The sequence below is a fragment of the Megalops cyprinoides genome, chromosome 2, assembly GCF_013368585.1.
Source record: "Megalops cyprinoides isolate fMegCyp1 chromosome 2, fMegCyp1.pri, whole genome shotgun sequence".
Classification (NCBI taxonomy): domain Eukaryota; kingdom Metazoa; phylum Chordata; class Actinopteri; order Elopiformes; family Megalopidae; genus Megalops; species Megalops cyprinoides.
Window position 1 is genome coordinate 29,106,818 of NC_050584.1, and position 13,282 is coordinate 29,120,099.

Sequence of the window (13,282 nt, forward strand, 5' to 3'; positions counted from 1 at the left end):
AGAGGAAAGGAGAAGAGAGACAGGGGAGGAGGAGAGAGAGGAGGAGAGAAAGAGGAAAGGAGGGAAGGGGGGTGAGACAGAGATGGGGAGGAGGGGAGAGAGGAAGGGAGAGCAGCTCCAGAGGAAAGCACTGCACAGTCGACCTGCTGCCAGAGGACTCAGCAGTGGGCTGTCAGTGCAGGCTGCAGTTTACTCATTAATGTGAACTGACAGTGTGAGCGGCGGTAAGCAAAAGCGGAAGGACAGGGTTTGGTGATTGGGCGTGGGGACAGGGCATGGTGATCGGGTGCGGGGAAAGGATGTCGGGAAGTAAAAGCCCTTAATTACCATGCTTACCAGATTCTAGATTCCCCTTCTCACTCTGGGGTGAGGGAGGGCAGGCATACTCATTCTGGGACAGAGGAGGGAGAGGGTGGTGGTGGTGGGGGGGGGGGGGGGTCACACACTCCGGGACAGAGGGGAGGCATCACACTCACTCTGGGATGGTGGTGGGGGGGGGGGGGGGGTTCACAGTCAGGGTCCTGTAGTTTCTGGTATCCAGTCTTCATTGCACCTGAGCTCAAAACCAACCAACTGAACCAAGCGGTCATCAAACCCGACTAAAGATCCTTGTCCGATTGGACGGACTATCCGTGTCCTGGCTTTTCAAAACCTGCAACCACTGATGTGATATCAGTCACTGCAACCCCGATGCCCGGGAGGCCTTGCCTCTTTCTCTCTGCCTCTGGCTGTATTTCGGTGAGGGACAGCTGTGCCGAACGGGCCCTTGCGTCTCCTGATGTTTCAGTGCTTCCAGTGCACAGCTGTAAAATCCAGTTCTTCTCCCAGGCCTATGAGATGACAGGCTTGTGCGCTCTCCCTCTCTCTCTCTCTTTCTCTCTCTCTCTCTCTCTCTCTCGCAGGTGAAACAAGTGCAGCTGCTCCATGCAGGGGGTGGTGGAGCGGTGTGTCCCCACACCGGGGTCAGTCCTGACCCACTCACCCACAGGACAGGCGTTTTCTTCCCAGACTCCCACTTCTCCATGGGACAGAGGGCAGAGAGGACTAAACTATGGAAGTGGCATTAATCTCCACAGAGTGTCCAGGTCACTTGGTTTTTGGATCTTTTTCACTGACTTTCCTGGATGCTGAACGATATTTCTGGATTTGGTTTTGGCCACACTCTTTCATGCTGTAATATGCACATAAACACCACATGTAAACGGGTCTCGGATCATTACTAATCTTAGACCGAGACCATCCCCACCTCAGGCCCAGATCGACTCTTGGACCCAGACAGGCTCTATCCTTATCTTACAGTAATGAATGATCCATTTTCACATGTTTTGTTTTTGCTAGTCCAATGTCCAAACGCAGGAGGCGAAGGGATCTAGAAATTGTTTTAGAGACTGAACACTTGTGGGAGACTCTGTCTCCTGAATTACGTGCTGAGAAGAGGAGGGTGTAGCACAGAGAAAGACAGAAACGGAGAGAGAAACCAACACATGGAAAGGGTCAGACACGGACAGAGAAAGAGAGAGAGAGAGAGAGAGACAAACAGAGAGTAAATGGATCAAATGCTGAAAAAAGAGAGGGGGGACAGAGAAACCAACAGAAAAAGAGGAAAAAAACAGACAGAAAGAAAGGGTCAGACACAGAGAGAGAGAGAGAGAAATCGACAGACAGAAAGGGTCAGACAGTGAGAGAAAGGAAGAGAGAGCAACCAATAGAGAGAGGGACACAGAGAAACAGTGAGAGAAAAACAGAGGGAAAGAGAGAGAAAGAGAGAAAGAGAGAAGGCATCAGACGGAGAAAGACTGATGGTCCTCTTTTGACAGGTCCTCTTGTGCATATGTATTACCCCCTCTCTCTGTCTCTTGACCCTCCCTAATCATCACATAACAACAGAAGTGGTTCATTTTCACTTTTCCTTTTTTCCGGGCAGGAGCAAGGTCCTTCCTTCCCTATACCTGTTGAAAATGAGAGATCTGAGGGGCACACAATAATGGTTGAAAGATATGGAGTCAGATCTATTCAAACCAACTCTGTGCACTGGTAATACGCACAGACGAGGTTGTATATATTATATATATATCTCATATAACTTGAAGGCACAAACTTATTGGTATATTTAGTGAACTCCTTTTGCTACCTGCATTCCTTTTTGAACAGTTCCCTTTAATGCTTGGCTGTCAGTCCCACTGCTCCTTGTCAGTCTTATTCAGAGCAACGACAGCGACCTGAGGTTTAATCCTTCCCTTTATTTCCTTTTTTTAACTGATGTGTGTGTGTGGATTTTTTCCTCATTTTTCACGCGTGTTTTTGCGGAATTTGGGAGCGCTGGTCTGTATAGTCCTGTGTAGCCCTATGTAGCCCTATGTAATCCTGTGTAGTCCTAGATTGTCATTAGTTGTCCTGTGTTGTCCAGTTGTATGTTCCCGAGAGCTTGTTTCCTGTTATTCCAGTTAGGTATTGGCTGCGCACGAGGCACGATAAGGCAAAGCCGCTCGCCCCTGTGCCCTCAGCCCTCAGTCTGATGCTGCCCTCTGCTGGCGGGAGGTTTAACTGCGTTTCACCCCCATCTGCTGCCTCAGCTTCTCTCGTTTCTTTTTCTCCACCAGCCTGCAGAGTGTGTGTGTGCATGGGTGCATCAGTGTGTGTGTGCATAAGGTGGAGGATGAAGAGAAGAAGGGAAAACACAGGAAGAAAAAGTCAGAATGTTTCTTTGCTTCAAGAAAACACAGACTTTTTTTGAGACAGTTTGTGTGATATGCATATGTGTGTGTGTGTAAGTGTGTATATCTGTGTGTCTGTTAGTGTATATGTAGTGTATACCTGTGTGTGTGTACTGCCAGTGTTACCTGCGGTTCCTTGCCTCCATCAGCTCTGTCAGCTGGTCCTGTGCATCTCGCAGCTCGTCCAGGCTCTGCTGGTAGCTGAGGTCTGCTGAGCCCGCCCTCTCCAGCACTGACACCTGATTGGACAGCTCGCTGGTGCGATCTCGCAGCCGCTGGATCGACGAATAGAGGTTCTCATCATCTTCCTCCTGTCAGCACACCCGCTCCATTAGATTACATTTTCCTTCCGCACGACCCATCTATCACTGCTACAGAACAGCTTCCTTTAATTACACAGTAGTTTGCACAATATTATTCCGAAGTTCAGAAAAAATGGAAGATGTGGTTTATTTTCCATGTCTTCATTGATTTAACTACCAGACAAAGGGCTCATAATTGGTTCAGCCAGTGAAAGGACTTGTTCCAAGGACAAGCTGAGGACTATGGCCTGGGTTCAAGCCCAGCTGCGTCATCAGCCGACAGTGACCAGGAGACGGTGACCAGGAGCCCACAGAGGTGGAAGCAAATGGCTCAGGTCTGTAGCCGGCTTCCTAACAGGACTCTCTCATCTCTCCACTGCTAATGGCTCGTGAGGCAGTTGCCAAGTCCCTCAATGATATCAGCAGGGATGTTGCCATCCTCCACTGTGCCCAGCAGCAATGCATTGTGGGACTTGCAGTAAATATGTGTGTGAGCACACCAGGAAGCTACACTTGTCTCACTTCAATGATCGACGAGCACAGGAAGGCTGTGCAAAAAGACAAGCTTGATGTGCAACTGAGCTTGATGTCCACACTGAGTGAAACGGGGAGCGAGAAAGCATAAAGGAAACAAACACAAAAAGACAAACGGAAAAGGTAAAAATAGTCAGTGCCAGTGTGTGTTCTGTTAGTGAGAGTGTAGGTATCCATCTGAAAAGCGCTTTGGCCATTCAGCACAGACAGCTTTGCCTGCTCATAACTTGGGAGGGGAACAGCCACAGAGAGAGAGTATGGGGAGGGGTGTGGGTGGCAGTGGGCGGGGCTGACCTTGGCATTGACAATCTCAATGTGAACCAGCAGGGAGGCCAGCTCCAGCTCCTCACTGTAGCTGTTCTTCAGCGGAACACTCCTGTAACCTGGAGACACACAGAGGGTTACCGAGAGACACACATACACACATATGCATGCACATACACATATGCATGCACACACACGTACACATGTACGGGCACACACACACACACACATGCACGCACATATGCACACACACACACACACACACACACACACACACACACACACACACACACACACACACACTATGTAGCCTGCCTGTCTTGAGGGATCTGATGGGGTAGACAGCCTGGGCCAGGAAGTTGGGGTCACTGAACATGTCCTCCTCGTAGACCACAAATCGCAGGAAGGAGAAAGTGGGGTTGTGCACGTCAAAAACAAACTGCTTCTGGATCCAGACTGGGTTCAATCCGTTATCCGCTAAGGAGAGAGAGCGGAACGGAGGGAGTCAGACAAATACAGAGACACTGAGAGGTCGTCTGAGCTGAAGCTGATACACTGTCTGAGCTGAAGCTGAGACATTGAGAGGCTGCCTGAGCTGAAGCTGGGACACTGAAAGGCCATCTGAGCTGAAGCTGAGACACTGAGGTTCAGAAGGGGCGTCTCGTACCCACAACATCGGTTTTGCTCTTGCTGCAGTCGTAGTCGGCTCCACATACTTCCACCTCCACAAACGGGCACACGATGCTGCGGCCATTTTTCGGGAGGTGACGAGCCCCGAGCACCTGTGGAAAAAAGGGGGTGGGGGGGACAGAGAGAGAGAGAAAGAGCGGGAGAGACAAAAGAGAGAGAGGGAGAGAGAGATAGAAGAGAGAGAGAGAGAGATAGAGAGAGAGGGAGAGATAGATATAGAGAGGGAGAGAGGGAGGAGGAGAGAGAGGAAAAGAGAGGGAAGCAGTGAGAAAGAGAGAGGCATACACGGAAAGCAGGAAGACAAAGAAACGGAGAGGGAAGGGAGACAGCAGAATGGGGGAGTAAATAAGCTTGCTAACAAAAAAGCTCTACCTTACATCAGTCATCACAATCATTAAACACTATAGTGGGGACAGTTGAGCTCTACCTTGATTCCATATTTCTCTCCTTTTAGTCAACAAATCCAGAAAATAAAATAAAAGCCACAATATTCATCTCATACAGGTTTCCATATGCAAAAAATAAATAACTTTAACACTGCACTAAAATGCAACATTGCTAATGATGCTCACAAGGCCACAGTGCATTTGGACTGTCCTAATACGGGCTTCAATGATGACATCTTTTTCATTTATTTCATTTTTTATTGTGTAGCACATAGATTTGTTCTGCACATTTTTAGCACAATGTTGCTAATAACTGTTGATCATCGTTAAAGAAACATATTAAACGAACATTTCACCACTCACCTGCTCTCCTTAATAAGAAAACCTTTTTTGGATTATAATGCTGACTTCTTTGAGTTGCCTCTATTTCTCTAATTTGTTACTTAGAGCTGTCACTCACCTGCAGTTGGATGGTGATTGGCTCCAGACGCAAGGTGTCCTTGTCGAAAGGATCGAAGTTCTCGTCTCTCATGATGTCTGGCTGTGGGACATAGCCGCTGCCCCCGCCCAGGGTGAACAGGGCCTGGTTCAGCTGCATGGGCTTATCTGCAGGGACAGGATGCAGGGATTCACATAGTTACACACACTGAATCAAACACACTGAGTCAGACACACAGAGTCAAGCACAGAGTCAGATAGAGTCAAATACACTGAGTCATACACACAGAGCCAGACACAGAGTCACACATACAGAGTCAAACACACAGAATCAGACACACAGAGTCAGACATACAGAGTCAAACACGGGGCCAGACATAGAGTCAAGCACACAAACACACAGAGTAAGACACAGACAAAAACACACCGAGTCGGACACCCCATCATACACAGTAGAACACACGCGGGTAAACACAGAGTCAAAAACGTTCAGACTCAGAAACATGAAATCAGACACAGAATCACAAATACACAAACACATACAAAGGGACACACAAACACAGACAAAGAACACACACACACACACAAGCATCCAGAGACAGAGGCCTGGCAGAGGCCAGAGGTGGCCTCACAGGCAGGCTCAGGGCGTACCTGGGGTCTGGAAGTTGAGGGCCACCAGCTGTGAGCCGCAGAGCCACATGGGCAGCGGGTCGTAATTGGAGGAGTCCAAGCGCTGGCCCTTAGGGTACACCCGAGACAGCTGCCTGCGGTTATACTGCAGGAACTTCCTCCCCCGGCCGCGCGTGGCGAATTTCTCCGCCTTCGTCTCCGGGAAGGACGACATGTCCCTGTAGCAGGCCTTGTCCGTGCCAATTTCTGGGGGGGTGGGTGGAGGAGGGACAGACACACCTGAAGTGTTTGCTGTAAATGGCTAAATTTCAACCACAGGCCAGTTATTCATCTGGCGTTGCTTGATTGTTTCACGCCATCAGTCAATGAATTGATAAACTGATCAATTGGCACACACACAGTTATTGTGAGTATGATTACATATTAGTATATGTGATTGTATTCCAAACTATACGGGAGTGGAAAATGGCAGATTCAGCAGTTCAGCTGAATCACCGTAAATATTCTGGTAAAACATGGGTGATTGAAAGGTGTGCTCGTGGTCAAAGTCAGAGGATATCAGTAAGCTTCAACTTACTCTCCTCATTGAAGGGGACCGGTCGGCAGTACACCACCAGCTCAGAGAGCTCCAGTGCAATCTTCTTCCTCCTCTCCATCTGCTTCTCCTCCTGCATCTGTTACCGTGGAGACAGCACACCATCAGGACCAGCAGCTCACCTCTGTACCTGAAACTGCCTTTGCTATCATCCTCGGGACATCCTTATCATCCTCACACTAAAACAGTTTGCTGGGTCCAGAGTCCTCTTTGAATGAGTGCCCCATGTGAGCTGACAGAGCCAGTCTAGTGTCTGCTGGGAAACTACTTTTGTAATTATCCCTTAAAGACTTTTACCTTAAAGTAATTACAGGCAAGGTGCTCTTTTTTAGGCTCAGATCTGGTCTCAGAGTGACTCTGTGACAAACCATTCTCCTGCCATAGGACCTTTCATATACAGAGACATATTTGCCTAGGCAGCAGTGTAGCATAGTGGTAAGAAGCAGCACTCGTTGCTGGTTGCTGGTTCGATTTCCCACCGGGGCTGCAGCTGTATCCTTGGACAAGGTACTTAACCCACAATTGTCTCTAAATATCCAGCTGCATAAATAGATAACATGTAAAAACTGCAACCTGTGTAAGTCGGTCTGGATAAGAGTGCCTGCTAAATAATAATGGTAATTGTGTTTGTTGTGTCTGCGTCTGGACTCCCTGTCTGCCTGTGGGTTGGCCTGTGTGGGTCTGCGGGTCGGGGACTGACCCTCGCATCTGCATTCTGGGCCGCCTCCCGGATCTTGGCCACCCAGCCATTGAGGTCCTCCTGGGAGTCCGCAGCCACGTCCAGCGTCTGCACGGGGTGCGAGGACATCTGCTGGCTGTGCAGGGTAAAGACATACGGCCTGGAGCTCCGGCCCTCCTTCTGCACCACTGAGACAGAGAGAGAGAGAGAAAGAGAGAATGTGTCACATAGCTGTAACCAGCTGTTTGTACTCTGTTCGTTTGATCAAGCTAATTAGCATCACAGGTATTTAGCTAACACAGAGGCTGCCGGTACTTATAGTGTGCTCATAGTCTACATCATCAGTGTGCATCTAGTTGGCGTTGCGGCATCTTCGCGCAGGACACGGTTAAGTGTATCGCTTTCATAATTGTTGATAATTGTCAGCTGTAGTTGTAATTGATTTCGTGTTTGCAGCGACCAGTTTCGTTCTATTGTGGTGGTAATCATCGATTAGTATCACCTGTGCTCAGCTGTAACCAGCTGTTTGTACTCTGTTCGTTTGATCAAGCTAATTAGCATCACAGGTATTTAGCTAACACAGAGGCTGCCGGTACAGCAGCCTCGTCGCCATTTCCTCACCAATTTTGCCAGCAATTCTTCCAGCGGTTTTTCTGATCCCCTCTCCTCTCCATCACCAGACCCCTCAGTCATGTGCCGCATTCCTATCCTCATCCACTCTTCCTCTCATTCCAGGAGATACAACTTCCGCAAACGCAACCTGACTAACCTGGTTTATCCCCCTCTGTCCTTCTCCGAAGTGCTCTCAGTGGCGGGTGGACTATGGAACTGCCGGTCATCGGTTCAGAAGGCTGAATTCATCACAGCCTACGCTGAGACCATGTCGCTCCAATTCCTGGCACTCACCGAGACCTGGATTTCCCCGGACAACACCGCCACCCCCGCTGCCCTATCATCCTCATACTCCTTCACTCACACTCCACGGGTCTCAGGCAGAGGAGGTGGCACAGGGTTGCTTATCTCCCCATCCTGGAGATACTCTCCTCTGCCCCTCCATACTCTCTCTATTAACTCATTTGAATTCCATGCCATATCTGTGTCTCATCCTCTAAACCTCATGATTGTTGTTGTTTATCGCCCCCCAGGTCCCCTCGGCTTCTTCATTGATGAGCTCGACACTCTTCTGAGCTCCCTCCCTGATGACACTCCACTGATTCTACTGGGAGACTTCAATATCCCATCTGCAACCTCTGCGATGGCCAGCATAATCTCCCTCCTCCAGTCCTTCGCCCTCAACCTCTCACCATCACCTGCGACCCACAAGGCCGGCAACCAGCTCGACCTCGTGTTCACCAGGAGCTGCGCCACAACCCACCTCACGGTGACTCCCCTCCACGTATCAGACCACTACTTCGTATCATTCTCCCTCACTATCCCCTCCACCCCCAACCCCCCTACTGATCCCCCCACCTTCACTTTCAGAAGAAATTTCCACACCCTCTCACACTCTGCATTCTCCTCTACTGTTCTCTCTTCCCTCCCTCCCCTTCCCTCCTTCTCCATCATGCCTGCTGAGTCTGCTACATCAGTCCTCAACACATGTCTGTCTCAATCTTTGGATGCTCTCTGCCCTACTGTTTCCAGGCCATCGCGACCATCACCCTCATGCCCATGGCTGACTGACTCCCTCCGCTCCGACAGGACTGCGCTGCGAGCTGCTGAGAGGAAGTGGAGGAAATCCAGATCCTCTGTGGACCTGGCTGCCTATCACTCTCTGCTAACAGCATTTACAACCGCAACAACATCAGCTAAGTCCTCTTTCTTCCAATCCAAAATCAATGGCAATATAACTAACCCACGAAAACTTTTCTCCACCCTCCTCACCCCCCCTCCTCCTCCCTCCCCCTCCCACCTCTCTGCCAATGATTTCAGGGTCTACTTCGAGGAAAAGGTGACCAGCATCCGGGACTCCTTCTCTCCCTCAACAACACTCTTGACCACCACGGGCAACTCCATCAACCAGCTGTCTTCCTTCATGCCGCTCAAAGACTTGGAAGTACTACAACTCATCACAGACCACCACGCCACAACCTGCCCTCTGGACCCCATCCCCTCTACCCTGCTCCAATCCATATCTGGTGAGATCGCCCCATTTCTTTCCTCATTTATCAACTCCTCACTAACCTCTGGCACTGTCCCCACAGACTTCAAGAAAGCTCTGGTCACACCGCTCCTCAAGAAACCATCTACCGACCCATCCGATGTTACAAACTACCGACCGGTATCTCTTCTCTCATTTCTATCTAAAACCTTGGAACGTGCAGTACTTAACCAACTCTCCCCTTTTCTTCTCAGGAACAACCTCTTAGACCCCCATCAGTCAGGATTCAGAGCTGGACACTCAACAGAAACTGCACTCCTGGCCGTGACAGAGGCTCTCCACACGGCTAGAGCCTCCGGCTTGTCATCTGTCCTCATCCTCCTCGACCTCTCTGCTGCTTTCGATACAGTCAACCACCAGACACTATTATCAAAGCTGTCTGAGATGGGCATCTCTGGAACTGCCCTCTCCTGGTTCACATCCTACCTGACTGGTAGATCTTCCCAGATCTACTGGCAAGGCTCCACCTCTGCACCCACCCCCCTCACTACAGGAGTTCCACAGGGTTCAGTACTGGGACCCCTACTCTTCTCAATTTATATTAACTCTCTTGGCTCAGTTATCAAATCGCATGGCTTCTCCTATCACTGCTATGCTGACGACATCCAACTCTTTTTCTCTTTCCCTCCTTCTACCCCCCAGGTCAACGAAAGAATCTCTGCATGCCTGGCTGACATCTCCAAATGGATGACATCCCACCACCTGAAGCTGAACCTCAGAAAAACGGATCTCCTCTTCATCCCAGCCGGCCCTTCCCCCCTGCATGACCTTTCCATCACCTTCGATGGCACCACAATACCATCCTCTCAGACAGCAAAGAGCTTGGGCATCACCCTCGACAGTAACCTGGACTTCAAGGAGTACATTGCTCGCACGTCACGGACCTGCCGATTCCTCCTCCACAACATCAGGAGGATTCGCCCGTTCCTAACCACATACGCGACGCAGCTCCTTATCCAGGCCACAGTTCTCCCTCGACTGGACTACTGCAACGCTCTCCTTGCAGGCCTCCCAGCATGCACCACCCACCCTCTCCAGCTCATCCAGAATGCAGCTGCCCGACTGATCTTCAACCTCCCCAAATTCTCCCATGTTACTCCCCTGCTGAAATCCCTCCACTGGCTTCCTGTTGCTGCCAGGATCAGATTCAAGACCCTGACCCTCGCCTTCTCTGCAGTCAACAGGACAGCCCCTGCCTACCTCCAAGAACTCATCCAGCCCTACACACCAGCCGGACCCCTGCGCTCAGCAGCAACTGGATGCCTTGCTCCCTGCATGGTCAAGGCAGGAGGTGCTCGTTCTGCCAGACATCGGCGTTTCGCCTACATCGCTCCCCAGTGGTGGAACGAACTCCCGGTCTCGCTACGGACAGCTTCTTCACCCCAGTCCTTCAGACGGGGCCTGAAGACGCACCTCTTCAGACTCTACCTGGACTGACCCAGCACACAATTGCTGCCCCCCCCCCCGGCCATCAGTGCTGTCGTAAATTGCTGTGCTTTTTAAATTGTGCTTTTAAATTTGTTTCTTGTTGCCGCCTTTACCCTGACGCTCATTGTGCCGTTTGAAGTTGTTGAAGTTCGCCGTTCGAAAGTGTATCGTACTAGTTGCCCTTTAGGCTGTAATTGTACAAATCTGATAGTACTGCGTCCTCAAACAGACCTTGCTCTCAGCTGAGAACTGTCTCATTGTGGAACTGTACACATCCTGTCCCCGTACTGTCGCTGTACCTACTGTATGCACTTTTGTAAGTCGCTTTGGATAAAAGCGTCTGCTAAATAAATAAATGTAAATGTAAATAAATACACACACACACACACAGATATGCAACACATAAACACTCACCAACATGTGCACTCACACAAACAAGTACACAGATTTACAATTATAATACTGTATATGTATGGATACGTATAGAAACTTACACTCACACGTACGGAACGCACACAGACATAGACAAAGATGACAGACAGGCAGGCAGACAGACACTCACCTACGTGGCAGGTGGGCACGTCGATGAACCCCTTGAGAAAGGTGCCCAGGGGGCTGTTCTCTGATGACTGAGGGAGAGGAGGAGAGAGAGAAGAATGAGAGAGGAAGGGAGAGTTAGAGAGAGAAAAGGACATCAGACATGCCCCACTTTTGCTTAGGTCACTTTACTGTGTGCTCAAAGTAAAGGGAATGTGACCTCATGGGGTCTGACCCAGATTGTGGCAATGCTGCCCCCTGCTGGACAAGCCCAGACCCATGACTCTGCCCCCAGAATGCTTCAGCTCACTCGGAACACTGCTGCTCGTGCGGTCCCTAATGTCCACACCTAGCTACTCCTCATCAGTAATAAAATAAAAATTCAACAAGGTACTCCCTCCCGCCCTTCAAGCCCCCATCAGGCACATTCTCTCACAAAACCTCCACCCACCCAACCTCTCCATGGCTGCACACCCCAAAATTTGCCTTGCTTTTCTACTGGTTCTCCAGTGGTGAAACAAGAAATACTGTTTGATTGTTCTTTCCAAATCAGCAGTGAAACTATTCTGTATTGGGCCAAATTGCATTTTTTCATGGACCAACAGTAATTACAAAACTACCACATTATGCTAATTCCTTAATAATGGCTCCAATTACTCAGGCCCAGAATTAGAATCTTATACTGCAGACTCCAGCAACTGGCACCCAAGCAAATATCTAACCTCCCCACAGCATAAATGCAACACTGGCAGTGAGTTGAAATGGCTAAAACATTACAGAGAAAATGACCCATTAGGTGCCAAGGTGCTGCAGTGGGAGATGCTGGATCCATGCCACACACACACACACACACTCTCTCTCTCTCTCTCTCTCTCTCTCTCTCTGTCATACACACACCAACACACACACACACACACACAGACCCTCCCTTCCTCTGTGTGTAAGCGCAGGTACTCACAGCCTCGTCCTGCTCCCGCGATGGGGAACTGGGCACCTCCTCCACATAGTTGGCAGGAAACCACAGCTGCTTCTTGCCTCCGTAGTCACCTCGCCACCTAGAGGATGAGAGGGGAAGTGCAGTTTGCAGATCCTGCTTTCCTTTTCTGGGTCCAAGATATATTTTAGTTCCAACATAAGTGGAGAACAAAAAACCCACTGTGTCTCTGCTTCCTCTCCTCTGACTTCACTAATTCACATCCTGTTTTGCCTTTCCCCCTAATTTTACTCATTCACTTCATATCTCTACCTTTTCCCTAACTGTACTCATCTCTCCCCACTTCATCTTCTCACCAGAGACAAACTCCATCTGTCTTTCTTCTACCTCCCTACTCTATATCTACCCCATCTCCTCTCCATAGCTCTCATCCAAGCTCCCTGCCACACCCCCTTCCCAGCAACCCTCAGCCACCCCTGCTCTCTCAACCCTCCCTACCCCTCCCAACCCTCACCTCTCAGGCAACAATCCTGCCACACGCACGCACACACACACACACACACACACACACACATATACACGTCTTCCAGTCCTGTTGTTCCCCCTGCCCATCACCATCACCATCCTTCGTCTCCCTCTCCAAACTCCCTGCCCCCATCCCCATCCCCATCCCCCGCCCTCCCCCCTCCCCCCTCCCTTCCCCTCCCCGCTCTCACCAGCCTCCTTCCTGCTTGTCCACGTTGAGGATCAGGGCCTGTTTGGGGAAGCACAGCTCATCCTCTCTCTGAGCTCTGTAGTCATAGAGGGCCTTGACTGTGCACTGCAACACAGAGGCAACAGGAACAGGGATAAAGACGTGCTGGGAGAGAGGGACCACAGTCTCTGCCCTCTGAACTCTGACCTGTCACCTACCCGTGCAGTGGGCATCTTGTTTGCCTCCACATAGAAGTGCGGCGTGCGGACCTCATACAGAGCCCCGTAGTCCAGCTC

At 50.1% G+C, this 13,282-nt stretch overlaps 1 protein-coding gene across 1 annotated transcript in view; it reads right to left on the reverse strand.

The window, feature by feature from the left end:
- Nucleotides 1-1,731: 1,731 nt before the first annotated feature.
- The window catches only part of LOC118768752 (1-phosphatidylinositol 4,5-bisphosphate phosphodiesterase gamma-1-like), a 36,349-nt gene continuing 24,798 nt past the window's right edge, over nucleotides 1,732-13,282 (reverse strand). The window contains exons 20-32 of the mRNA XM_036515651.1: nucleotides 13,205-13,282; nucleotides 13,009-13,112; nucleotides 12,317-12,413; nucleotides 11,384-11,450; nucleotides 7,254-7,420; nucleotides 6,536-6,632; nucleotides 5,980-6,204; nucleotides 5,351-5,496; nucleotides 4,482-4,596; nucleotides 4,130-4,291; nucleotides 3,845-3,933; nucleotides 2,841-3,025; nucleotides 1,732-2,601 (exon numbers count right to left, since the gene is read on the reverse strand). Coding sequence (XP_036371544.1) covers nucleotides 2,541-2,601; nucleotides 2,841-3,025; nucleotides 3,845-3,933; nucleotides 4,130-4,291; nucleotides 4,482-4,596; nucleotides 5,351-5,496; nucleotides 5,980-6,204; nucleotides 6,536-6,632; nucleotides 7,254-7,420; nucleotides 11,384-11,450; nucleotides 12,317-12,413; nucleotides 13,009-13,112; nucleotides 13,205-13,282 — 1,593 coding nt within the window. The 3' untranslated portion in view covers nucleotides 1,732-2,540. The remainder of the gene's footprint in view (nucleotides 2,602-2,840; nucleotides 3,026-3,844; nucleotides 3,934-4,129; nucleotides 4,292-4,481; nucleotides 4,597-5,350; nucleotides 5,497-5,979; nucleotides 6,205-6,535; nucleotides 6,633-7,253; nucleotides 7,421-11,383; nucleotides 11,451-12,316; nucleotides 12,414-13,008; nucleotides 13,113-13,204) is intronic.